This window comes from Schistocerca americana, chromosome X (assembly GCF_021461395.2).
Source record: "Schistocerca americana isolate TAMUIC-IGC-003095 chromosome X, iqSchAmer2.1, whole genome shotgun sequence".
NCBI lineage: Eukaryota > Metazoa > Arthropoda > Insecta > Orthoptera > Acrididae > Schistocerca > Schistocerca americana.
In genome coordinates this window covers 570,419,128-570,446,901 of record NC_060130.1, presented here as the reverse complement: position 1 = coordinate 570,446,901, position 27,774 = coordinate 570,419,128, and the positions used below count along the sequence as shown (strand labels likewise).

General features: G+C 43.9%; 1 protein-coding gene across 1 annotated transcript in view; it reads left to right on the top strand.

Annotated features, from left to right (window-relative positions):
* The window catches only part of LOC124555565 (proclotting enzyme), a 431,375-nt gene that overhangs the window by 32,983 nt on the left and 370,618 nt on the right, over positions 1 to 27,774 (top strand). Inside the window, exon 2 of the mRNA XM_047129523.1 lies at positions 12,264 to 12,290. Within this exon, the coding sequence (XP_046985479.1) occupies positions 12,264 to 12,290 (27 nt within the window). The remainder of the gene's footprint in view (positions 1 to 12,263; positions 12,291 to 27,774) is intronic.

Below are 27,774 nucleotides of genomic sequence, written 5' to 3'. Positions count from 1 at the left end.
ATTCTGGCACTCAGCACGACAAATGACATTCATTTCCTCTTTTGACAGTAAAATAAGTACGTCCCAGCCATGGCAGGAACTTGAAACGTCTTAATCACAAGACAGAAAGCTAAAGGAAAGGCACATGCAACTAAATAGCTTTCAAAATGTGAGCATTCCGAAGAGAAATGAGACCTACGGCGTCCATAATGTAAAACCTGTTACTCATAATGCAAGGAAGCGATATTGCAGTCAGTGATCCCGGTACTATGACATTCCAGTAATTTCCCATTCTTTGGTGAAGTAAGTGCTACGTGAAAGCTATTTCATTCAGGTCAGCCCGGACCCAGTGTGAGTCATTCTCATCTTACACTTTCTCCCGGAGATGCACGGTCTGCGGAGATCGGCGAAAGCCTTGAGGAGGCAGCCACCACGCGTGGGATGTTCCAGCCCAGCAGCAGGCGGGATCTCTCGTGTCGGTAGTCAAAGTTCAGAACAGCCTAGAAGTATCTGTGGCACTGACTGAAATACACTGTACAAATGAGCGAATAAAACATCATTTTTAGGTGAAAACCTTCCCATAGTTCTTGTACAAAGAGAGAGATAAATTGCTTAGTATTGTAAGAAAAGTAATTCACTTCAACAAGACAAAAATAATGTACGTGTGGCGAAAAATATATTTTATTAGTGTGTTGTTAGTGTCGCATTTTTTGTTGGTGGTTCATTATATTCACTTACGTTCGCCATCGATCTGTACCTGCTTACTAGTGACGTATTCAACGCATTGTATAAAAACAGTGTTTACAAATACGGGATAAGGGTTACATGTACCGTTTTATTCTGAAACAGTCTTACTATGTTTCATATTCAGTTGTGGGAACTCATTATTACCGCTTTACCATAGAGCTAACATATGAAGCACACTGTCATCACATACGGGAGAAATGGAGCCTTTATCCATTGAATGTGCGATCCATGGACCGAAAATAGTCAACCAGAGGCAGATTACAGATCTATTACGCGAATATTCCTCTCTGATCCGCTCGTACAGCGTAGCGCCTTAGCTGGCGAGGCATGAAGGCGAGCCAGACGTGGATTGCATCCTCGCAGCGAATTAACGACCGTGGCTGGGGCACCGGCCAGCCTGAGTGTGGTTTATAGGCGGTTGGTTTCCCACCGTCGTTTAGGTAAATGCTGGGCTGGTCCCCAAATCCTGACTCAGAAAACACGATACACAAATTGTTAAAATACAGTAACACACAAAACAAAATTAGTGAAATTTACAGGCAGGTAACTGACGAATATGGCGACAGAAAGGGCATCAGTCCGCCGAGTTAAACTAAATAAATTGCCAAATCTTGAGCACAGTGGAGCCTGTACTAGACGGGATTAACGCTATCGAAAAGAAGGAATAAGATACGAAAACTCCCCTCTCATTCGGGATGAAGTCTGAGGTGTACAAATGAAGGTGAATATGCGAGATGAACTGATTGCTCGCATCATGGACGCCGCTGCCCTCATTAGCGGACGTCCAGAGAAACTCAGACAAGCAACACAGCATGTTCCCGCAAGAGTGGATGAATATAATGAAACTCAAGGTCGAATATTCGAAAATTTACTGTGAACTGTACACCAGCTGTAATGTGACGTGTACGATAATGATTAGAGGTGAATATGTTAAAAATACGTATTTTTCGATTGATAATTTGTAAAACGCGAGTTATAAATTTTACTAGCTGCTGTACATGTATAAACCTGACAGTGTACTGAATAATACAGAAAACAGATAACAGTGTACATTAAATGCGTTCTAGCTCTGAAATAATTCGGAATGGGGTATATGTCCAGATGAAGTTTTTTGCTTCAGATGATCGTTCCTGTTAAATTCCTGAACATTGAACACTCCTCGTGAGATACCCTGTGCGGTGAATAGAGGCGTCATTATTAGCTGCGTAAAAATTTTGTTTCAAGGGTGTGACAGAAAGTATGTTAAAAATTTTATTCCTGAAGAATAAAAGACGAAATATGGCCGCAAGCTACACGTTAGCTTTCCAGAAATAGTGTAACTGAAAATCCCGAAATCCAGTATTCTATGTTACAGTCAGAGAATGTGGGTAAGGGAGTGAGGAATGAACGTTATAATTTCGATATTCCGTCGACAATTATTTTATCAAAGACAGATAAATAGATACAATGGGCACAAATGGTCAGGAAATGCCCGCGACATTTTTCAAGTAGCTATATTGATTTCCACCTGAATGGATTTATAAAAGCCATGGGAAACTTCAAACTGGGTGGTCGGTGGGTATTTGTACTCCTTCCTCCCGTATACGCTTCCATTTTCATAAAACGTTGGATCATCCTTTACACTGCCTAAGTTCAAAAATGGTGAAGATCAGTAGTCGCTTATGGCCTGATGGAAAAGATCATGGTAAAGAAGATGCTTGTGGTGACAATGAATGACTGATAATCCTATTTTGGAATGTAATGAAGTGTTTCCAGTTGATTACATGCAATGAAATATAATTCTCAATGCAGATGTGTCTTATAATGTGTTGATGGGTATCAAGTGAGCCATTTAACGTTGTTGACCTGATCTTCCTTGCTGAAGAAAACGTTGCACTGAACATATAAAGTAATATCGCTAAGCCAAGATTTGAATCGCACTTTCCTCGAACGTGAGAAGCTGTAAATTTATTATTCGTTACACAGATTACCAACAATTAGATGTCGAACTATGTAAGTGTAAAACCAATATCAGAAAGTAAATTATTGTTTCTGTACTCTCTTGGAGAGGCTTACATCAGTGACTAAAACTATAAATCAACATAGCTATATCAAGATCTGAACTGGCCCCTACGGATCATTCAAAAAGTATGTCGTTATAATTTCTAAGCTTTGAACACATGAAGTAACAACATGTCGGAGTGTAAATGATTTTGTTAAACTGGGAAAGGAACTCTTTTCAGGGAGCGAGGAAAGATGTAGTTTTCTTCAACCCCATACGAAAAGTGAGCAATACTAAGTGCATTCCGGTAACAGGCAATAGTAACAAGTGTGTTCTGCACCCGTCGCCTGTGAAAGTTACGTATACTACTCTTCAGTCTATGTATTTCAATATTTCCAAACTACACCGTCGGCCACAGAAACAGCATTTTAGGCATGACAGTTCGAAACTGTTTGCCCTTCTTGTGCAGGATTTTTTTTCCTTTACAAGGGAGCGGGAGTCCACTGAAATACCTCTGTCATGCCGCACTGACTTTCTGGAGCACGAAAGTGCTGTGAACCATGAATGGAAACTGGGCCATGGAGCGCCGCCGGTCTCATCGCAAATTATAAGCAGAATTTCTCTCTAGTAGCAAATAGGAGATCATTTCAAGACTTTTGATGGAATTCCTCGCCTTTCAAACAAAATCTAAAATGAGAAACGCTGATGCCAAAATGTACATTAAAAACTAAAACTTGATCTTACTGACTCCCACTGTATTCAGTATATTCTTGGCCACTATCTGAATATTTTTAAGTTGAGTAGATTCCTATTTTAGGAAAAGAGTATCCCAAATCCAGAAACAAATTGCGGAATATTACACTGCAAGAATTTTTTGGCGATTTTTAGTTTAAACTTAGTCTCAGTTAAAGAAATTTGTTGCCATAAGATTCAGAGAGGCGTATTTAACGATAATGGTAACGTTTCGCAACATTCTGTTTAGGTTAACCGCAATATATAGATGCAGTGCATCAATCAATATTAGATTGTGCTGAAAGGAGACCAGAAAACCCATCCGTTTAAACGAGCGCAAACTTTCTGAAACTAAAGCCGCTTGGCGAACAGCGTATCTACAAGTAAATGGATACGTATGCAAGCTCCTATAGGAAATACATTCATTGCTAAATATGGTGTACCTTAATACTTATTCCTTCTGCGTGTTCTGCTAAAATATACATATGTCTTGAAAAGGGCCGCAGGATGGTTTCTCGACTATTTGTTTATTGGCATCGTAGCGTTTCGGCTATTATTTATAGGAGAAAACAATTCTCTGGGTGCTTACTCAGCTTCCCTCATAAAGCAGCAAACTGTGAATGAAAAATGTTACCAGCGGGAAAAGAAAAGGAACTGAAAGTGGAAGCGTTGAGAGAGAATTTCGCCGCTTCCCTGTGAAGCAGGTACATTTTTAATGACGACGCTTATATTGAAGCGAAAACTGAAGTGAACATAGCTCGCCTACATTTATTTAAGAAGGCCGTTCACAGCAACATAGCCCAGCGTTTCTTTCCTCTGGCCAAAGAACCTGAACGAAACATGTTTCAACCTAACGAAGCCGCAGAGTTCTTAACACTCTCAATACTGTTAACAGGTAGATGAACGTATACATGTAACCACAAAGTTGAATTTACTAATTATAATCAACCAATAACTAAAAAACAGAGCTGTATCAAATGTTCACTTTACAACACATTCACTGATGCAAAATTTAGGTGACCTCTTGTTATCCAGAAGTTAATAAAGACATTTATGCTCTAATTATTTGTATACAAAACTTTACTTGTAATCTAGTGTCTGCCCAGTAGCTCGAAACACACATTATTTAAAGAAAATAAATGCTTTCTCCCAGAGAACTGAGTTAAGCAAAATAGAGATATTTTTCATTTCTTAGCAGCATACGCAACTCCCTGTTGTTTCTCGTCTAAGTCAGAAGTAATCACACGTAGGCGCGTCATTGTAAAATTTTCGGCGTTATCACTGCTGTTGCCTCGACTAAATAAACTACTCAAAAAACACCAGCACATCTCTGAACGAGTGTGGACTTGGGTTCAGGTGGAGCCGGAGATAAAAGAATAAGCATTATAAAACTGGAAAGAAGAATGCTGTGAAATGAGAACAAAACATTAATCAAAATAAAGTCAATCTGCCGAAAATGCACCGCTTTGCATTTCTGTGAAATCAAAAATCGGCTGTAGGGTAACTCTCAATGCAGTGTTTCTCCTCCCCGTGCGGTGTAACATGTATGGAACCTCCTTGTAATGGTGTCTGGAAGGTATTCGAGACGTTGCTGTTCCACTCAATGACGGCGGGCTTCTTGAGATCATCCATTGTGGAAGAAGGGCTCTTTCGGCGGCACACTTCAAGTTTCAACCGATCAGTCGGGTTGATGTCAGCAGATACTACAGGCCATTCCATTCGGTTGATTTCTGCCTCCTACTGGACGCTGTTCACGATGTGGGCGCGGGGTGCTCCTACATTATTACGTTGAAAGACCTTAGAAATGTTGACAGTATGGCTGGACAACAGGGATTACTCTGTCCTCACATTGCACAGCCATCCAGTTATCTTCTACAGCTACGAGAGAAGTCCGACACTGGTAAGTGACACCGACCTAAAACATGATTGACTTCCTTCCTGCTGAGCCCCCGGGACTCCATTCCTGAGTCATGCATCACTACATGACCGCCTCAGTATTCTTCTACGAATATCATCATGTGTCGTATAAATTCTGTACTCGCCGGTGGGAATAGCCCGACGCCATTGATCCAGTTGCATTCCAGATGCTATCTAGCCGATCTTCTGCGCGTACCACGGCGCTAGATGAGTCACATTTATTGTTCGTAATAGGCGTCTGGGGGCAATACTGATTGTTCTGTGACGGCTGCGTACTATGTGGGTCCATGCAGCCCTCCCAGTTGGCACCAAATAGACAACTCACAGCTCTGGTGCATTTTCCTCGGGTTACTACGAGATATTAGTATTGTATGTAGTGGTTCAACCTAACATTGCTGACAACGAGCGCCCATTACCAGGCAGATATTAAGTGATTTGTGTCTCACGATAGGAGATGAGTCTTCCAGTGACATCACTAAGATGTACGCAAGTTCAGCAGGCTGCTTCCCGCGCTGATAATGTTGCTTGCGATAAAGTGGTTAGACATACACGATTGAAGCTTGAAATGATACTTCGACCAAAAAGAAGTGTAAATGTTGTATGGCATTGTTGGCAGGGATATCTCACGGGGTGGGTTCATCCGCTGGTCGGAAACCACATCCTTCATTAGGGAACGTTGGCCCCTTTCTCCTCGTATATGTGAGAGTTGTGACAAATGTGTACTTGCTGAGTGTAGGTGAGTGTAATGGTTCCGTGTAGACTATCTCATCAATATTATCCGAACACCTGTGAGTGGACATTGATCTGGGATGTGTCTATCCGTTGCCTTTATGAAGGTTTCAACTATGCAGGGACACTTTCAGTAAGGTGTTTGAGCATCTGTGGAGTAATGGCAATCCATTCTTCTTAAGACTTGAAACCAGAGGAGATAGTGGTACTGGAAGCTGGAGTCTGGATCGAAGACGACTTCCAACTCATCCCAAGGTGTTCCATTGGCTTCAGTCGGGCACTGGGAAAGCCAGTCCGTCTAAGGAATTTAATTATTTACAAATCATTGCCTCAGAGATGCTGCTTTATGACAGGGTGCATTGTCATGATGATACAAACAATTGTACTCAGTACTCAAAGCTGTATAATATGTTGAGATCCTCCCGCATTCATCGTTTTCTTCAGTGCAATAAGGGGACCACACCCTAACACGAAAACTTCCTCATACCATAACACCACCTCCTCTGGCTTTACACACGATACCATGTAACGTTCTCCAGGGAGTCGAAAAAGCCAAACCCTTTAGTCAGATTGCCACACGGCATAGCATGATGCATCGTTCCATATTATTCGTTTCCAGTCATCCACTGCCCAGTGGACTAGCTCTTTACAGCGCCTCACGCGTCTCTTAGCACTGACTACTGTGGCTTATGATGCGCTGCTCTACCATTGTACCCCATTGTTTTTAACTCCCTATGCACGGTATTGATGTGGCTGAGCCGGCCGGAGTGGCCGAGCGGTTAAAGGCGCTACAGTCTGGAACCGCACGACCGCTACGGTCGCAGGTTCGAATCCTGCCTCGGGCATGGATGTGTGTGATGTCCTTAGGTTAGTTAGTTTCAAGTAGTTCTAGGTTCTAGGGGACTGATGACCTCAGATGTTAAGTCCCACAGTGTTCAGAGCCATTTTTGAACTAGCATTGAAAATTTCATGCACCAACAGCATTCGAACCGGCGTACCTCCGAGTCGAGTGTCACCGCACAGGCGTGCGTAAGCGAATTCAGCTACGCAGGCGGCTACCCTTCGAATTACATTGGAAGACTGAACAGCGTACACAAGCTGTAATGTCCCGTTCACAGCTGGAAACACAGCGCCCTCTACTGAAGGGTACTAAGTTTTACTTCCTTTACACAAATGGCTGTACTTACAGATATTCTGTGACCAAAGGTATTTTCGAAAAAGAGGTATCTGATAAAGAAGAAATGCAAGCTATGCGTTCGGGAGGACGACGGTTCAAACCTGCGTCCGGCCATCCTGTTTTAGGCTTTCCGTGATTTCCCTACATCGCTTCAAGCAAATGCCAGTGTGGTTCCCCGGAAAGGGGGCGGCCGATTTCCTTCAATATCCTTCCCTAATCTGATGGGACCGATGACCTCACTGCCTGGTCCCCTCCGCCAATCAACCAACCAACCAAATTATGCAAGTCTTGGAAATGAAGCAAAGCTTTTTTGTGCAGTTCATGTAGTTCAGTAAATTGCTTACTCTTCTCCATCTAACATCAGCAACGGCACCTTAGAGCGAGGTGAGGCAATGCTTCCAGTTATTTGATAACACTTTGGAAGAATGGGTTCTAAATCTCCATCTGAACCTCAAGATATACTTTTATCGTAGTTTCTCTATTCACTTGAGGCAGCTGATGTGCTAGATCCATTCAGGAGAGAACTGCTGACATCCTGCTCCATCCTTTTCAAATCATGGTATAGTGAGTCTGCAGAGAAAACTAACTATTAACTGTCTCGGTGTAAAGAATAATCAAGATGCCGCATATCAGATGTGGCGAGTCGCTAGCTTAAACTCGTTCAATGGGCTATTTACTCTCCCCCCACCCACGGTCGCTCTCTCTCTCTCTCTCTCTCTCTCTCTCTCTCTCTCTGTGTGTGTGTGTGTGTGTGTGTGTGTGAGAGAGAGAGAGAGTGAGCGACATACAGGTAAAGAGAGAGAGAGATACACAGACTTTATGAACAATCTATACACTTTTATTTTTTGGTATACCGTTTTACTCTGTTCACCGTTTTACTCTGTTCCAAAACAGTGAATATATCGGTTCAGTAAACAGATTCGATCGGTATGGATAAGGTAATTTGTCATATCAAGGTACCTGCAAAATGTTGAAACAGGCACTTAATAGGCCCTCTGCTAATCCTTGTGCATTACGCCTGCTCTGATACAGTCTGAATAGAATGTACGGGTGTTGCAGGGTTGGTTGTGGTGGCAATAAAACCGATCAGGCCGTTGGGCCCTCAAATTCAAGCGGCCCGCCAGATATAGTTAGTGTCGTTTGTTCTCAACAAGTAGATGACTGCGGATGAGAGTGTCCTGCCTTTGGCTCGGGTTCGATCTTTGCTACCGTCCCACGTCCAATTCTTGTATCGCTCTCTTGTTCGGCTTTAGTAAACCAAACGAAGAGCACGTCTGGTGACTCCGTCTCTGTCGGGACGCTTGAATTTGCGCGCGCGACGACCTGATTTGCTAACTTCAATGCTAATTAACTCATAAACGGCACAACGTATAGAATTTTTTTTGTCTTAACTACTATTTCTCAGATCAACGTACCCTGCGACACCCTACCCAGTATTGCAGGCTGGTTCTGGCCAACCTGTATAAACGATTTAGATTTTGATTTTGATTTTGCAAAGATTTAGTTTTTTTTTCAAATTGTGCTGTCTTTTCCCGTCTAGTAAAGTTATCAGAATATCGACACCAATTGTAAAATGATTTAAGAAAGATATCAGTATGGTGTGGAAAGTAGTAATTGACTCTAAAAAACATAAAGTGTGAAATTCTCAACATTAGAAAAGAATCCATTAAATTTTGGTTACACGATAAATCACATAAACTTGAAGGCTGTCGATTCAAGTAAATTTCTATGGATTACAGCAGCGAACAATTTAACAGGAAAGATTACACAGAAAATATGGTGGGTAAGGCGAGCCAAACATTGCGTTTCATTCGCAGAGGACTTAGAAGAGTAACAGATCTATTAAAGAGGCTGCCTATATTATGATTGCCCGTCCTATTCTGGAGTACTGCGGCACGGTATCTGATCCTTACAAGTTCGGACTGACAGAGCAGATCGAAAAAGTTTTAAAAAAAAGGGCAGTTTTGTATTATCGCGACAACGAGAAGATGGTGTCGATACGATACGTAACTTGGAGAGGCAATCGTTACAACAACGGCTTTTCTCGTTGAGGCGAAATCTTTTCACGAAATTTCATTCACTAGCTGACTCCTCAGAATGCGAAAATTTTTCATTGACACCCATCCATGGAGAAACAAACACCGTAATAAAATAAGATAAATCGCAAGGAAGATGTCTGCCAAGCATTAAAAGTGAATTTGCAGTGTTGTCGTGAAGAAGTAGATGTTTACATCTTCGCTGTCTATTTGCTACCTGTCAGTGAAATTAGAGTCTCCATGCCGAACGTTTCAATGAAAAGGCCATACTGTTTAAGAAGAAAGGCTCGGCGGAACGTCGTCCACCAGTATCGCGGTAAAGACAAGTCAGGTTGTGGATACCGTAACTTACATCTTAGCCGCGTAGCGCGCTATATGGCTCTTATTGTCGTTCTTATCCCTCCTGGGCGTTCAGCAGATGAAGAAAGCCGGCGAGGCTCGGCGGCGCTTTTCCCGCGGGGAAATAGAAATTGTCGGCGCTGCGCGGGAGAAACAACAGCCTTGACACTTTCCCCAGTGGAAGTGTGTCACCGCTGCGCCGCATTTCACCTTCGCGCCGCCGTTCGTCAGCAGAGGGGCGATACTGGGCCGCCAGTACGCCACACGCCACGCGCTGGCCACTCCTTTCTGCTTTTCATAGCGGCTTTGTCCTTCACCTTCGATACAGGACCGAGCACAAGAGAGGCGATCGCTTTTACTCCACAGAATGAACGAAACACCTCTGTGCTTCACTGTTCCAGAAAAAATAATTATTTAAAGAAAAAATGAATGTTGAATATACCACATTTTTGAAAAAGGGCTGAAAAGTACAAAATAATTTATCCTAGTCCAATGCAGATACCTCACCCCTTAGAGATAATCCTGAAGATTTGTGACTCCAAACTTGAATAGGTATGAAAATACTTCTAAGATTCAAAACGATACACGCGGAGCCCATACAACCGATAATAGTAAGGACGTAAACTATTCATGCATCACTTCTGAATTGCATGCGTTCCACGTTGTTCGTTTCAAATGTTAGAAGTATTTTCATACCTATTAAAAATTTTCAATCACAAATTTTCGGAACTATCTGTATGGGATTTTATAATGAACAATTCCAGGTTAGCTGATATTGCTCAATAAGTAACGTTTCTTCTTCATTACAAGCTTATTCCGGTTACAGCGCCAGTCTCCAGTAAACTTGTAGATGTTATATTTGGTGAATCCACTTCGGTTTATAGAAATTTTTTCATATAGATCAATTTACATGTATACTTACATCTAGTTGGAATAAGGGCCCATATTGCATCAGTGAGTAAACTATCGACTGTCTGTCTGGTGCTATGTTGTTAGAATCACGTAAATCTTTATGTATAGGATATTTTCATTAAATACTTTTGATAGCTGAATTGACAGTTTATTCTCGTTGATGCTTTATGTTTACAGTGTCCACTTTGCTAGTCAGTGAATATTATCGATTGTATGGGCTCCGCATTTTTCGTTTTAAATCTTAGAAGTATTTTCATACCTATTAAATTTCGCAGTCACAAATCTTCAGGATTATCTCTAAGGGATTAGGTATCTCCATGGGACTAGGATAAATTATTTTGTATTTTTCGGCCATTTAAAAAAAATGGTTCAAATGGCTCTGAGCACTATGGGACTTAACTTCTGAGATCATCAGTCCCCTAGAACTTAGAACTACTTCAACCTAACTAACCTAAGGACATCACACACATTTTTAAAAAGTGTGGTATATTAAACATTCATTTTTCTTTAAATAATTATTTTTTTCTGAAACAGTAAATCACAGAGGTGTTTCGTTCATTCCGTGGAATAAAAGCGATCGCCTCTATTGTATTCGGTCCTGAATCGAAGGTGAAGGACAAAGCCGGTATGCCGGCCGGAGTCGCCGAGCGGTTCTAGGCGCTACATTCTGGAACCGCGCGACCGCTACGGTCGCAGGATCGAATCCTGCCTCGAGCATGGATGTGTGTGATATCCTTAGGTTAGTTGGGTTTAAGTAGTTCTAAGTTCTGGGGGACTGACGACCTTCAAAGTTAAGTCCCATAGTGCTCAGAGCCATTTGAACCATTTTTTGAAAAGTTAAGTCCCATAGTGCTCAGAGCCATTTGAACCATTTTTTGAAAAGCAGGAAGGAGTGGCCGGCGGGTGGCGCGTGGCGTGTGGCGTACTGGCGGCCCAGAATCGCCCCTCTGCTGATAACATATGGGAAAACAGTAAGGATGAATCTTCATGTCACATTACTGTCTTCCAATTAAGCAGAAGGTGTACTGGTGATGATCGGAAATTTATACGTTGCTCATCTCCAGTGTTCGGTTCGTGAAAGTTATATCACAATTTTATTCCAGAAGCCGGTTGTTTTAGTGGGTGGTTGAATTCTGATGTACGTCAACTGTTATTTCTGAGTCATGATCCTGAGGATTGATGTGAAGCCAGTATTACCCTTCGCTCGTAACGTCTTGCTAGGAGTCGTGTATACCTTTATCATCTTCGACATTGTTCCATGCACTACTTCCAAAATCTGTCCTTGTAGACAGTCAGAGTGGTCTCCCAGTTCGCCCTTTTTATGCCTGTATGCGTAGAAATGTGCACAGCGTACTGCAGACTGTAACTGTAACAACATCGCTTCTAATAGTGAACACCTAACAAAATGCAATTCACAGAAAGTTTCTTATTTCTATTATTTGATAATCATTTTTGTATTATATGATTTCGGAGCAGTCACGCGTAAATCTACATGAGCGTTTGGTGGTAGTGCAGTTCTGTTTCATTGATTTGTATGTCTTTTAGATTTTACGTGTTGAGTAAGGGTCTAGTTACGTTTCTGCTGGCCTTCAGCTATTTTAATTCTTAATATCTACATCTGCACAAAAGGAATAAAGAGTCAAATTATCAACTTTGACAGATCATCATTTACAGCTGCGAAGACAATATCTCATCGCTGTTATTTTCTTTGCAGGTGCTACCTTCGTCGCTTACATACAAGGTAAATATCGGATCTCACATACTTCTACCCTATCTTAATTTATAATATATAGTCTTTTTTTCTCTAAGTTTACGTCCATTGGAATACATCAAATAACATATCTACGTGGACTCATTTTTTACCGTCTCGTTTCAACAACTTTAGGTCTCTAAAATTTTGTGCACTGTATATGTCTGAAATATATCCAGTTTTCCTTCGCATTTTCAGTAATCCCAAATACGAGTATTCATTCTATGTTTATGTCACTTGCACTCGATATAAAACGAGTGCCGTATTTGCAATAGTTAGGATGGTAAAGTGCACAACCACGGATAATAAATAAAAATAAACGTGTTGTTAAAATGTTTCGCAAATGCTGTAGTTTGACATCTGTTCATCGTTGATCAGAACATATGTACAGATCGAAAACTTAAATAAAATTTCTAAACTTTATAATTTATTCTAAGTGATCAAAATTACGGCCGTTAGTAGAGAAGCTGTTAACCACAAATAGACTTGGGAGGCAGTAAACAATGACAACGCGATCGAAGATGGCAGAGTTACCGAAGTTTCCGCAAAGAAAGTATACAACTGCTTCCTAAAATATTCACACACACAAACGCACGACAAAAATTGATGTTTATTCGTTTCAGGTAAGAGAAAATACTGTAGCAGATATATGTGGCTAATTGATCATAAAAACGAATAAGTCATTCACATTCTAACAAATTAATACGTCAAAACCTAATACACTCTCTGACAAAAAAGTGAGGCACCCGGAACACATGGATTGATGCCAGTGTAACTCCTTAGAAGTACACATCATCTGCGAGTTTGCACACGATTATAGTTGCAATTCTCTGTGACAGGTACAAATGCCACCAGAGTGCATTTCGAATGGTGCAATAGCCATACTCGTGGGGCATTCGGATGCAGCAGTGACCCTATACTGGACAGCATGGGAACCTGGGTGCACACATAATCGTCGTCGAGGTTTCTGTCGATTACATCTAACCACCACAAGAAAGGGTCGTCGTATTGTGCACTAAGCCAATCTTAACCTGTTCACATTTGTGCCTGCCATTCGAGAACGAAGCATGAACTCTCTGCCACATTTTGTCATCCAGCAGCATTGGCTGGAGACGAAGAGCATCTGGCCTAGGAAATTACGGTCGCACGCGTTGGTTTCGTTAGCATCACAACAGAAGCGGTTGCGTTTGGTGTAGTGCCGCTACCGAGAAGCGTGGACTGCTGATAAATGGCAACGCATTGTGTTCAGTGATGATTCGTGGTTCTGCACTGCCCCAGAAGACCATCGTCGGCGAGTATGGCGGCGACCAGTGGACAGGTCCCATTTTTCCAAAGTTCTGTGGAGGCACAGCGATGTTACTGATGGCGTCATGGTGCGGGGAGCCATCGGATATGATTTCATGTCACATCTGGCATTGACTAAGGGAACTCTTGACGGCACGCCGTTACGTCACAGACATCCTGCGTCCTCGTGCGTTAACTCTCATGCGACAGCATCATGGAATCATTTATCAGCATGACAACCGTTGTCTACACATGGCGCGTGTCTCTATGAATTGTCTGCTTGACGTTGAGGCACTCTCGTAGCCAACAGTATCCCCAGATTTGTCACCGATAGAACATGTGTTGGACCAGTTCGGACGTCAAAGCTGTTCCAGAGCCCGTATCCACGATATCAAGGACTAAATACAACACATGTGGGTCAGTTTGCCTCAGGAGAGAATACTGTGACTTTTTACACTCTTCAGAATCGGATCAGTGCGTGCATCCAGGCAAGATGGTGTACAACGTCATACCGATAAGTGGGCTCATACTATCACGTTCTTTGTAAATTTCACTAGTCACATACCCCATCAACCCGTGAAGTTTCATTTAGTTTTCTCCACCCCATCAGAGTGCCTCACTTTTTCGTCAGGCAGTGTAGTTTAGCTTTAGTCCAGACAGTTAAAAACCATTTATTAATGACTGCCATGTTAAAAAGTGGGTTCATTGCCTTAAACTCATTTTTTACTTCATCAGGAGGAATTTTTCATGTGTCCTTGTATCGATAAATTTTCTTTTTTCAGCATATACAGTGTATTCTCTATTACATACAGAATGTCCATTTTAACAGTTGATGCGGTCAGGTGAGGAAGTGTATTCTTATTCATGGGTGATGGCCTAGACTTGCCGCACGGAACATTGCCAATAAAAACGAATCTGATTTGGCTAAATCTCTGGCATGTGAAACGTTTGTAGGATATACACTGAAGAGCCAAAGAAACTAGTACATCTGCCTAATATCGTGTAGGGCCCTCGCGAGCACCCAGAAGTGCCGCATCACGACGTGGCATGGACTCGACTCTTGTCTGAAATAGTGCTGAAGGGAACTGACACCATTAACCCTTCAGGGCTGTCCGTAAATCCGGAAGAGTACGAGAGGGTAGAGATCTCCTCTGAATAGTACGTTGCGAGGCATTCCAGATATGCTCAATAATATCCATGCCTGGTGGCCAACGGAAGTGTTTAAACTGAGAAGAGTGTTACTGGAGCCACTCTGTAGCAATTCTGGACGTGTGGGATGTCACATTGTCCTGCTGCAATTTCCCAAGTCCGTCGAAATGCACAATGGACATAAATGGATGCAGGTGATCAGACAGGATGCTAACGCACGTGCCACCTGTCAGAGTCGTATCTAGACATATCTGGCGCCCCATATTACTCCAACTGCACGCACCCCATACCATTACAGAGCCTCCACCAGCTTGAACAGTCCCCTGCTGACATGGAGGGTCCATGGATTCATGAGGTTTTCTCCATATCCGTACACGTCCACTCGCTCGATACAATTTGAAACGAGACTTTTCCGACCAGGCAACTTGTTTCCAGTCATTAACAGTCCAGTATCGGTGTTGACGGGCCCAGGTGAGGCGTAAAGCTTTGTGTCATGCAGTTATCAAGGTTACACGAGTGGTCCTTCGGCTCCGAAAGCCGATATCGATGATGTTTCGTTGACTGTTTCGCACGCTGACACTTGTTGACGGCCCAGGATTGAAATCTACAGCAATTTCTGGAAGGGTTGCACTTCTGTTAGGTTGAACGATTCTCTTCAGTCGTCGTTGATTCCGTTCTTGCAGGAACTTTTTCTAGTCGCAGCGATGTCGGAGATTTAATGTTTTACCGGATTTCTTATACTGACGGTACAAATGGTTCTGAGCACTATGGGGTTTAACATCTCAGGTCATCAGTGCCCTAGAACTTAGAACTACTTAAACCTAACTAACCTAAGGACAGCACACACATCCATGCCCGAGGAAGGATTCGAACCTGCGACCGTAGTGGTCGCGCGGTTCCAGACTGAAGCGCCTAGAACCGCTCGGCCACACCGGCCGGCACTGACGGTATGCTCGTGAAGCGGTCGTACGGCAAAATCCCCACATCATCGCTACCTCGGAGATGCTTGTCCCATCGCTCGTGCGCTGACTATAACACCACGTTCATTCACTTATATCTTGATAACCTACAACTGCAGTAGCAGTAACCGATCGAACAACTGCGCCAGACACTTGTCGTATATATGGTTTGCTGACCGCAGCGCCGTATTCTGTCTGTTTACATATCTCTATATTTGAATACGCATGCCTATACCAGTTTCCTTGGCGCTTCATTGTAGTATAAATGGGTGAATCCGTAGCCGTACGTCTGCCGCGCTTATGCTGAGGTGACAAAAGACATGGATTAGCGATGTGCAGATATACAGATGGCAGTTGTATCGCGCACACTGGGTATAAACGGGCAGTGTGTTGGCTAAGGTATCATTTGTACTCAGGTGATTAACAAACTTTGAATGCGAAATGGTAGCTGGAGCTAGATGCATGGGACATTCCATTTCGCAAATCGTTTGAGAATTCAGTATTCCGAGATCTACAGTGTTAAGAGTGTGCCAAGAATACTCAGTTTCAAGCATTACCTCTGACCGTGGACAACGCAGTAGCCGACGACCTTCACTTAACGACCGACAGCAGCGGCGTTTGCGTAGAGCTGTCATTGTTCACAGACAAGCAACACTGCGTGAAAAGGAACGTACGACGAACGTATCCGTTAGGACAATGAGTCGAAATCTGGCGTTAATGGGCTATGGCAGCAAAAGACCGACGACTGACACTCTGCTAACAGCACGACATCGCCTGCAGTGCCTCTATAGCCGTCGTTGGACTGGTAGACGGGGTACGGTGGACTGCCTGCGTAAGTAGCCACTCGTGACGCCACTTGACCTTTTCCTTTGGAGGTATCTCAAGTCTACAGCGTACACTAAAACTCCAACAATATTAATTGACATCCTGGAGAATATCACCAGATCGTGTACAGAAATGCCAACAGCGACGTTTCTTTCAGTGCCCGGCAGTATCCGTCGCCGTGTTCAGATGTGTCATCTGCAGAATGGCAGCCATATTGAACACCTTCTACATTAGAGGTACGTACGAGCAACTGACTGGGGATGACTAGGAAGAAATGGTTCAAGTGGCTCTGAGCACTATGGGACTTAACATCTATGGTCATCAGTCCCATGGAACTTAGAACTACTTAAACCTAACTAACCTAAGGACAGCACACAACACCCAGTCATCACGAGGCAGAGAAAATCCCTGACCCCGCCGGGAATCGAAACCGGGAACCCGGGAGCGGGGCCGGCCGAAGTGGCCGTGCGGTTAAAGGCGCTGCAGTCTGTAACCGCAAGACCGCTACGGTCGCAGGTTCGAATCCTGCCTTGGGCATGGATGTTTGTGATGTCCTTAGGTTAGTTAGGTTTAACTAGTTCTAAGTTCTAGGGGACTAATGACCTCAGCAGTTGAGTCTCATAGTGCTCAGAGCCATTTTGAACCGGGAGCGGGAAGCGAGAACGCTACCGCACGACCGCGAGCTGCGGACACTAGGAAGAACCTCATCCATTCGGGGTACGTTTTATCGGAAGTGTGGAGGCGTGCCATCATGCTTGAGGAAAGATCTGCATCTGCGTCCGACAGCCAGGTCGTCCAAATAGGGTGGTAATGTTCCCTCAAGATTATGTCTGTGGCGTGCAGCAGTGATCGTGCCGTTAAAAATATATGGGACCAATGGGAACGTCCTCATATACGCCACATTACACATTTAACCAAGAGTTAGTCTGAGTATATGTCTCGGCAGCGAGACGGGGATTGTCGTTTGCCCAATAGATGGCATTATTTCTATTCACCTTCCTGTTCAAATGAAAACTAGCTTAATGGCTGAAGAAAATGTCAATTTCAAGGTTGCGGTGGTGTGTGCGTGTTTCTTCAAACCATTCGCAGAATTGCATTCGCCAATCAGTATCATCCTCGAGAAGTTCTTGCACCAGCTGGACTCAATAGGGATGAAAAAGATTATAGAAGAGTATCATGGACACAGAGGCTTGGCTGGTACCGCATGCATGTGGCACTTTCTTTGTTGGTCGAGCTGGGCTCACATCACCTTAACTACGAGGCGCGTTCAATAAGTACTGCAAATACTTTTTTTTTCTGTAAGCAGGTTGGCTTTATTCAAGATACCAATACACCATATTATACCCGACTGTTTCGGCTGCAAAACCCTAATTTTCAACATAATCCCAGTTCAGCCTTAAGCCACCTTACTGGGAGAGTCTGTATGCCCGCATGGTACCACTCTAGCAGTCGACGTCGGAGACGAAGTCTTGCTGCATCAATAGTCCACATCACCCAAGTACTGCTTCCCGCGCAGTCCATCGTCCACTGGTCCAAACAGATGGAAGTCGGAAGGTGCGAGATCCGGGCTGTAGGGTGGGTGAGGAAGAAAAGTCCAATGAAGTTTTGTGAGCTCCTCTCGGATGTGCACACTTGTGTGAGTCCTTGCGTTGCATGAAGAAGAAAAATTTCGTTTGCATTTTTATCGTGACGAACACGCTGATGTCGTTTCTTCAGTTTCCTGAGGGTAGCACAGTACGCTTCACAGAGTTGATCGTTGCAGCATGAGGGAGGACATCAAACAGAATAACAGCTTCAGACTCCCAAAAGAGCGTCGCCCTGACTTCACTGGCTGATGGCGCAGCTTTGAACTTTTTCTTCGGAGGAGAGGTGGTGTGACGCCACTCCAGGGATTGCCGTTTTGTTTTCCGGTTCGAAGAAATGAACCTATGTTTCAGGGCCTGTAAAGATTTTCGATAAAAAATTGTCACGATCGATCTCGTAACGCGCAAGCAACTCCGCTGCGCTGGTCTTTATGGGCGGCGAAGAAGCCAGCGGGCACATATCTTAGTGTACCCCAACTGGTGGACGACTGCCAGCAGCATCAAGACAGACGTCCAGTTGTCAACGAGGCGTCTGTGATCCGTCGATCACCTTTAATAACAATGTCCGCACGTACCAACATTGCGGCCGGCCTTGTTGCAATGGTGACAGATGCCTCGCCCCACGGCTCACAGGCTGTTGTTCACTACCAGGTCTCCGTAGACATTCAGCAAGCAGCTATGAATATCTGCGATTCTCTGGTTTTCCTCCAAAAGACAGTCAATGACAGCTCTCAGCTTGGAACGCACCTCCGTTACAGGTGCCATTTTGAAGGTTACATATAGTTCCGCCACCTATTTGAACTTCATGAAACTACTTGAGCTCAAGTAGAAATATTCCACGACGTCCCACAGCAAATTCTTCATTTTTTCCAACTGAAGTTGGCCTAGAAAAGAAAGTGTGTTACATTACTTGCTGAACGACCCTCCTGCTGACTTTGTATTCCCTCTTGCTGTGCATCGTCTTCCCGAACGTCTCTTGTCGTGAACACTGCCTGTAGGCTTGTTCCGTTCCATTAATCGGGCAGTCTTCTGTGATTAGGGCATATCTGCCGCCTGAGTGAGAACCGTTTTTGCCTTCTCCAGATGTGTGTGCATTGCTATACGAGTCACCACAGTGCAGAACGGCACCACACTACACAGCTGTGAAACTTGCGCCCCTTTAATATCCTTCCGTTTGACTACATTAATCGATTGCCTCACAGACAACTGGCCGTGTGGAACTACGCACTGCACGCGACTAACCATATCGGTGGCGTGCTTGTGGTGGGCCATTCCTCTTGCTGAACCTTTCGCTGTCTCCACTAATACCGTTTCTTACCTGTGGGACATGACTTGTGAATCACCCTGTATGTCGGGTTTCAGAACTGTCGCATTTCTACAGCGATTCTTTTCGCTTATTGCTAATTATATGGTCTCTGCAAGTCGCTAGAACAACATGCTGGGTATTTTCTCAGATGAAACGCGGCAATGAGTGTATCGTTTAACGTAAATGACAGGTGCATGTCGAGAAACACCGTTGGCTAAAATATAGCAGAATACAATGTCTGGCCGGCCGAAGTGGCCGTGCGGTTAAAGGCGCTGCAGTCTGGAACCGCAAGCCCGCTACGGTCGCAGGTTCGAATCCTGCCTCGGGCATGGATGTTTGTGATGTCCTTAGGTTAGTTAGGTTTAACTAGTTCTAAGTTCTAGGGGACTAATGACCTCAGCAGTTAAGTCCCATAGTGCTCAGAGCCAATACAATGTCTGCCATTCCCCGCGTTGAATAATACGACTCCAGTTCCACGGAATCACTAATAATCTGATGATACCAGAAAAACTTTAGAACAACGTGTACGGAGCGTCTGATGTAGGAGACAGTTGTATGTGCTGCAACCGCACGGACCAAAGCCAGGGTCAAGTGCCGTATCCAGGACTTTGCCGCAGTTAGCCAACCCAGCGTTTCAACATTCGTCGGCGGCGAGTCAGTTTTGCTGGCAGTGACCAACTTCAGAAAGTATAACCGCCTTGAAGTCCACAGCAGCAGTCGTCTTCCGCAGTAGCAGGCATGTTTGACGCCACAGAAAACATAAGGCAGTCTTTGTCTTCCGCAATGACAATCCCACTATGGCAGTATAGCTACAATAGCAAGTAATTTTATGACAGGGCCATGCAGGGCGCCCACCGTGTGACTGTCTCTGCCGCGGGATCGACGACAAGCTTCTGAAGCAGCTACCGTCGTCGCAGCCAGGCTCCGACCAAGTCTTCGCCATACGCCGCCTTCACTTTGCCGCCTTCACCACAAGACCACCCACCAGGGAACCTGCCGCCACCTCCAAGTCCGGGGCTCGATCTTAGGCTTACCCAGCTCAGTGCCTCTGGTTTCCAACGCCGACTGAAGTACCGCCGCAGCCGACGGTCCAGGCACCGTTCCCTGGGCAGCACCACCTACAGTTGTGTCACAGGAACACAGTTCCACAGTGTTAGAAGTCTTCGCTTAGCTACCGTCGGCCACCAGCCACGTCGTGTGCTGTGTCCGTTACCGCCACGTGAACATCAGGAGTGTCGGCATTCGTCGAGTGAGCACTCATCCTCCCAGCGCCGCGGGTGGGTTGCACCGACGCGGAGACATAACAGGCTGCGCTCTGGACGAAGACACACACTGTTCAAGTTTAATAGAATAATAGAGAACTCTGTCTCACCGATGAGCCAAAACATTATGGCCACCTGTTTAATAGCGTGTTGTTCCACTTTTCAAACATAGTACAACAGAGAGTCTGCTTGGCATAGGTACTACAAGTCCTTGACAGGATTCCAGAAATATTTGGCACCAGATGTTCACGCACAGATCAAGCAAGTCCCACAAATTACGGGATTGTGGTTTACGAGCACGCAGCTGGCGCCCGATATATATTTCCTTAGGTACAGATCAGGTACATTTTCTGGGCAGCACATCAATGTGAGTTCACTATAATCTCCCTCAAACTACTGTTGCACGATTGTGACCTTGCAACATGGACAGTTATCCTGCTGGAAGATATCATCGCCGTAGGAGGAGACGTCGAAATGACATGATGCAGGTGGTCCGCAATAATGTTCATGTAGTTCACTGCTGTAATTATGCTTTCGATTACTACCACGGATCCCAAGAAATGTACCCCGTGGCATAAATCTGCTCTCACCGGCCTGCATCTGTGGTGCGGTGCATGTTTCGTGCAGCCATCCGCATGGACGACGGCGTGTATCAACCCAATCATCGATCGTTAGGTCAACACAGGAATACGTAGGGATCGTGTGATGCAGGGCTCCATGTTCAACAGTGGCCTTTGAACGGTGTGCTCCGAAGCACTTGTGCCTGCACCAGCATTCCATTCTGTCGTCGGATCTGCCACAGATCACTGCGTATACTGTATTACCTCTACATTTTGTGACGGCCTACACGATATTTCACCGTCCTTCAACCACTTTCCATAGATTCTCACGACAGTAGTACACCAACAGGTGACCAGCTTCGCCGCTTCAGAGATTCTCGTTTCCAGCCGCAGGGCCATAGCAATATGCCCTTTGTCAAAACCACTTAAATCAGTGGATTTCCGTATTTTCAGCCCGTATTTTCTCTATAATGGCTGCCCATTCGTCTCTCAATGTGCGACGGCATGAGAGACGGATAAAAATCTGCAGATAGACGAGGATGGAAAAAAAAGCTGTTGACGTACTTTTTACGGCACCCGTCCCAGCTTACCTCAACAAGTTCAGGGAAACAACGGAAAACCGTAATGTAGTTAACTTAGGCTGGTATATGAACCTCCCTCCTCCCAAATGCAAGTCCATTTCATTAGGTGTGCCTTCAACCACTATCCATTTCATGCGGGCCACCGGGCTCGTATAAATAGTTAGACTCTTCCATCCGCTGCGACCGTTGAAACGCGTGCGTTGCGTGGCTATTTTAAAGCGTATGTTACCACCGGTATCTTGTTCCATCAATGGCAATTTAGAGTGAGGCTTTTGCCGGTGTTGGCTTTCCTGCGTCATGATGATTGTTGGACAAGCGGTGATACAAATTATGTGACTGTAGCGACTCTTCCACTGCCTTTGCTGCTGGAGCTGTTCTTGTTATGGCATGTAGACTATCCTCTTGTGGTAGCAGCAGCTCATGCTGTGTTAACTGCTGCTGTTGTTGCTGCTGCTACTGCAGCTGCTGCTAATTTTCTCCGGCATTTTCACAATCGATCTGCCGTTATTTCTGTAGTTGTTGGTTTTAAGTTATTGAGCCTGTTGTAGTTGCCAATGAATCTGATGAAACTCCGATGTCCGTTGGACTGCAGGCTGCAATAAATGCTCGTTATATTGCAAAATATAGGTAGCACGGCGAATGGCCGGCCGCTGTGACCGAGTGGTTCTAGGAACTTCAGTCTGGAACCGCGCGACCATTACGGTCGCAGGTTAGAATCCTGCCTCGGGCATGGACGTGTGTGATGTCCTTAGGTTAGTTAGGTTTAAATAGCTTTAAGTTCAGGGGCACTGATGACCTCAGATGTTGAGTCCCATAGCGCTCAGAGCCATTTCAACGGCGAATGCTTGGGTGATCAACCAGATGGCTTCTGTCGTGGAATCTAGTGGGGCTGCATAGGCAGGCACCAATTGCAACTGCAGCCATTTTTTGAGACTCAGTTGGAGAGAATCCCTGTTTTCGGGTAACTATCACACTCCCACAAATTAACGACGATAATACCAACAGAAGTATTTTTATTGCTGTCTGGTGGTAATAAATGCAGCCATTTATGTTAGCAGTTAAATATTCACATTACAACTCTACAAAATTATTGATCGTAAAATATCAATGAATTTCACTTATTTCTAGCAAATATGCTTTCATGTATCATTAATTAATAATATCATTCTTTTTTTAAAAAAAGCCCTGATAAAGCATTGGAACGTACTCCTGAAAAGTACTGACATACACGCCGTACTTTCACTCAGTCATTCTAGCTTCTCAATAGTGCTTTATAATGTACCAGTTAAAGTGGTTTAATCTAAGAAATGTACTTTGTACTTGAATATATTTTTAAGTGCAATATTTGCCCCGGCACATGTTTATTCCAATACCTTGTACAAACATTGCTTTTATATGAGTGATTGCGTTATTGCCGGCCAAAGTGGCCGTGCGGTTAAAGGCGCTGCAGTCTGGAACCGCAAGACCGCTACGGTCGCAGGTTCGAATCCTGCCTCGGGCATGGATGTTTGTGATGCCCTTAGGTTAGTTAGGTTTAACTAGTTCTAAGTTCTAGGGGACTAATGACCTCAGCAGTTGAGTCCCATAGTGCTCAGAGCCATTTGAACCATTTGATTGCGTTATTTGTTCTTGCCCATCGGGTTTTATTTTTGATGGCAGAGAGGATCCTATTTTTACTAGGTTTTCCAAAAGTTTATGTTGATGTGGATCATTAGCGCTGAGGCCTCAAGATCTTCTCAAGTGATGGCGAAACCTTCTTAACAATATTAAAAAACTGATGGAAAACGCTCTAAAAACACATGGATCATCACAGAAAGATTTACCTTAAAATTTCGAAAACTGACCCTTCGAGAAGTGTCAGGCAATATATTATATCCTCCAGAGTTATACCACGTAATTTTCATGATAGTGAAATAAAACAAATGCGGGGTCATTCACAGACGAGAAGACAGTCGTTCTCTGCGTACAACGTCTGCGAGCAGAATGGGAAGTGGGAAAATGATACCGGTTAAGTATATACCGTCTGACACACACACACACACACACACACACACACACACACACACACACACACATGCATACGCACGCACGCACTCGCACACATTGTGGCTAGCGTAATACCGATGCAGATGTAGATTTAGACTTTCATATGCCACTGAAATTCTGTTGTCGCTCATCATCAACGCCTCATGACTCGTTAACTACGACTTTCCTGCTAAATATTCATTGAAAATTATTCTTGCGTCCTAGACAGTAGCATACACTCCACAGGTTCCCGCATTTAATTGTGGACCATCTGATTACGGAAGGCAGCATAAAGAGATAAACCCGGAAGGGGACACACGGTCACAGAAAAGCTGTAACACCTGTGCGTAGTCCGTCCTTAATAATACGATATTAACGGGGCTTTGCACAAAGTGAGGTGGATGCTAAACGTTTGTAATAATTTAGTGTTGAAAACAGTGAATACATACGTATATGTATGTAGCATCATCATCTCGATTTGTCCGCACAGCATCACCGAGCAAAGTTACTCATTGGTTAATACAGTCTATCCGTAGCAAGAGCAGCAGGGTATAGCGATGTTGATTTTTGTTCTTCTTGAAAATCTTGAATTGTTCAGGTGACTGGCAGGTACGTTCTTTCTAGAAAGCCATGCTCTAACTTTTTCGCTATCTTTGTTAGACAATAGGATTTTCCTCAGCAATCCTCTCTTCACTACGTCTTCGAAATATTCACACTAATTATTTTTCAAAATGGTTCAAATGGCTCTGAGCACTATGGGACTCAACTGCTGAGGTCATTAGTCCCCTAGAACTTAGAACTAGTTTAACCTAACTAACCTAAGGACATCACACACATCCATGCCCGAGGCAGGATTCGAACCTGCGACCGTAGCGGTCTCGCGGTTCCAGACTGCAGCGCCAGAACCTCGCGGCCACTTCGGCCGGCAATTATTTTTCAATTCCGCTTGGTGTTATTAATCGATTTCACGATTCATTCTGTTTACAGTATCTTCATTTCCTTTATGTTTACAAACAATTTTTTGAATGAATTAATTTCGCATTGCAGTGCAACAACTTGGAAGATAGAAAGATATATACGATTAAGTAGCTGACAGGAGTGCTTTTGTGGATGCAGGGAACACTATAAATCTTCTGGTGATGACACCCAACGAAGTGTACACATCCAGAAGATTCATGCTGTGATTTGACTGCTCCACATCGATTATATAATAATGTTTATTAAATTCCCCATACCAAAGACAACGTGGCTCAAATTACATTTGTATCATAAGATAGCTACATGACAACACATAAATAATAAGCATTACAAAAATGTGCATGATCTCTGGTTTTAGATTTTAGTGTGGTGTTAATTCCACATTTGTTGCAATCAAAGGCTTTAAACTTTGTAATAGAGAGTCAACAAGACTTGATATGTTGCTTGACAATTTTGTTTCACATGGTTTGTATCCGAATCCACAACAAAAGTGGTTGCTGGAAAACTATGGTTATTCCAGGCATGTTCAGCGGATGACGTGTGAGGTGAACGTGAATGCCAGCGAAGCTGTGATTCAAATCGTTCATCGAAGCAAGTTTGACCATTCTTCGCTAGATCCTGCCAAGCATTGTTCTGTATAAATACAGCAGCTCGAGTTCCCTGAAGAGGGCATAGTATCTTGATTATGTGGCCTTTGCAGCTGAGTTTTCGCTCAATGCGTAGGAATCGATATGATATTCCGTGTAAGCCAACCATCACAGAGTGCTTTTTGTCAGCTATGTTGCTCAGAATCGAATCTGCAAGATCACGGTAGATATTCAGTTTAGGACAGTGTGAAGCGGAACTCTTCCGAAAACAATACATAAGACCAGTTCAGCCCGCAGAAGTGGTTATCAAACTATCGGTGCTGACCAATACACAACAGAGAAGCAGAAGAAACAAAAACTTTGAGGTTTTCTGATGACAATGTAATTCTGTCAAAGACAACAACGAACTTGGAAGAGCAATTGAACGGGATGGATACCGACTTGAAAAGAGGTTAGGTTCTAAGATGAACATCAACAAAAACAAAACACAGGTGGTGAAGGGTAGTCGAACTAAAGCAGGTGATGCTGAGGGAATTAGATTAGGAAATGAGACACTGACAACATTGGAAGACTAGTTATTTGTGCATTAAAATAAATGAGTGTTGCTGAAGAAGAGAGCTTATAAAATGCCCACTTGCACTACCAAAAAAAAAAAAAAACAAATCTGAAAATGAGAACTCAGTTAACACTGAATGTAAAATAAATATAAGGAAGCATTTTCTGAAGGTATTAATTGATCAGTAATGTAGACTTGTACGGAAGCGAAACGTGAACAATAAACAAGTCAGACTAGAAGAGACTAGCAACTTCGGAAATCTAGTGCTACGGAAGAACACTGACGACTAGATGGGTAGATCGAATAACTAATGAAGAGGTACTGAATCGTACTAGAGGACAAAGAAATTCATGGCACAACTTGACTGAAATAAGGAATCGGTTCACAAGACACATCCTGAGGCATCAGGGAATCAATAGTTTGGAAATAATGGAGAGCGTCGAGGGGCGATGGGGAGGGGGGTTGTTAGAGGAAGAGTACAGGAACCACGTAGACTTGTTGGGAGAGTTGTCTCGAAACAGGCTTCGGGCTGAAAACCACAGCAACCACGATAAAAACATGACTGTTTTTCAAGGTCATATCGCTCACACAATTCTATCGTAACCCTAACATTATAAGATCTAGCTAAAACCGTAAGAGAAACAGTACACCCTTATCACGATGGTTTAACTTAATGCCAGATATATTACAAGTTATATCTCTGTGTTCTGCAGGCCGCATAGTTCCCGTGCACCTGGTTTGTGCGTAATCGATACGTACGTAGAATAATATTGGAGGAGAGCACCCATGGACAGCGTTGTGTGATAATGATTGCTACCAGTAGCAAAGGAAATATCTAAAGTAGTTTTTACACAGTTGTATGAAATGAATTTTAGCAACAGCATACTTAATCATGACGATAAATGTCTACCGTAAGCCGGCCGGGGTGGCCGAGCGGTTCTAGGCGCTACAGTCTGGAACCGCGCGACCGCTACGGTCGTAGGTTCGACTCCTGCCTCGGGCATGGATGTGCGTGATGTCCTTAGGTTAGTTAGTTTTAAGTAGTTCTAAGTTCTAGGGGACTGATGACCTCAGATGTTAAGTCCCGTAGTGCTCAGAGCCATTTGAAGCATTATTCCGAGAAGATATTTGATTTATTCGCTGAGATATATAGCTTCGATTGTTCCATCGGCCGTTCGCGTGTACCTGTGGTCTTTGCAACAATAATTCACAACGTCATTACGTCAACAAAGGCACGCGTTTAGATTTTTCACTGTGTATCTCCTTTCGCATATGTTTGGTCCAAAACACTTGCGCTCTCCCAGTGCTGTATTCTGCAATCAGTTGCGCAACAGATTGTTGTCCATGTTCTTTTACTGATACTGACGTTAGCTGGTGCGTGAGTAGACGCCCCACACCACATAGGCTACTGCAGGTTCAGCGTCATTTCCATGCTTTCGATAGACACTAATGACAGGAGTTCGTGGACATGTGTCATATGTCGCATTTTTGTGGCTTTTTTACAATTTTACACGTCATTACAAAGAGGCGTTCTTTAAATTGTCGCCGGCCAGGGTGGCCGAGCGGTTCTAGGCACTACAGTCTGGAACCGCGCGACCGCTACGGTCGCAGGTTCGAATCCTGCCTCGGGCATGGGTGTGTGTAATGTCCTTAGGTTAGTTAGGTATAAGTAGTTAGTGCTCAGAGCCAGTTGAACCATTTTTTAAATTCTCTTATGTAAGCAATTTAGCGATTTTTTGCACACTTAATCGACCGTCTGTTCTTACGAGTATCCCAAATAAACTTTTGTACATCTGTTGAAACACGTCACGTGCCTGCTG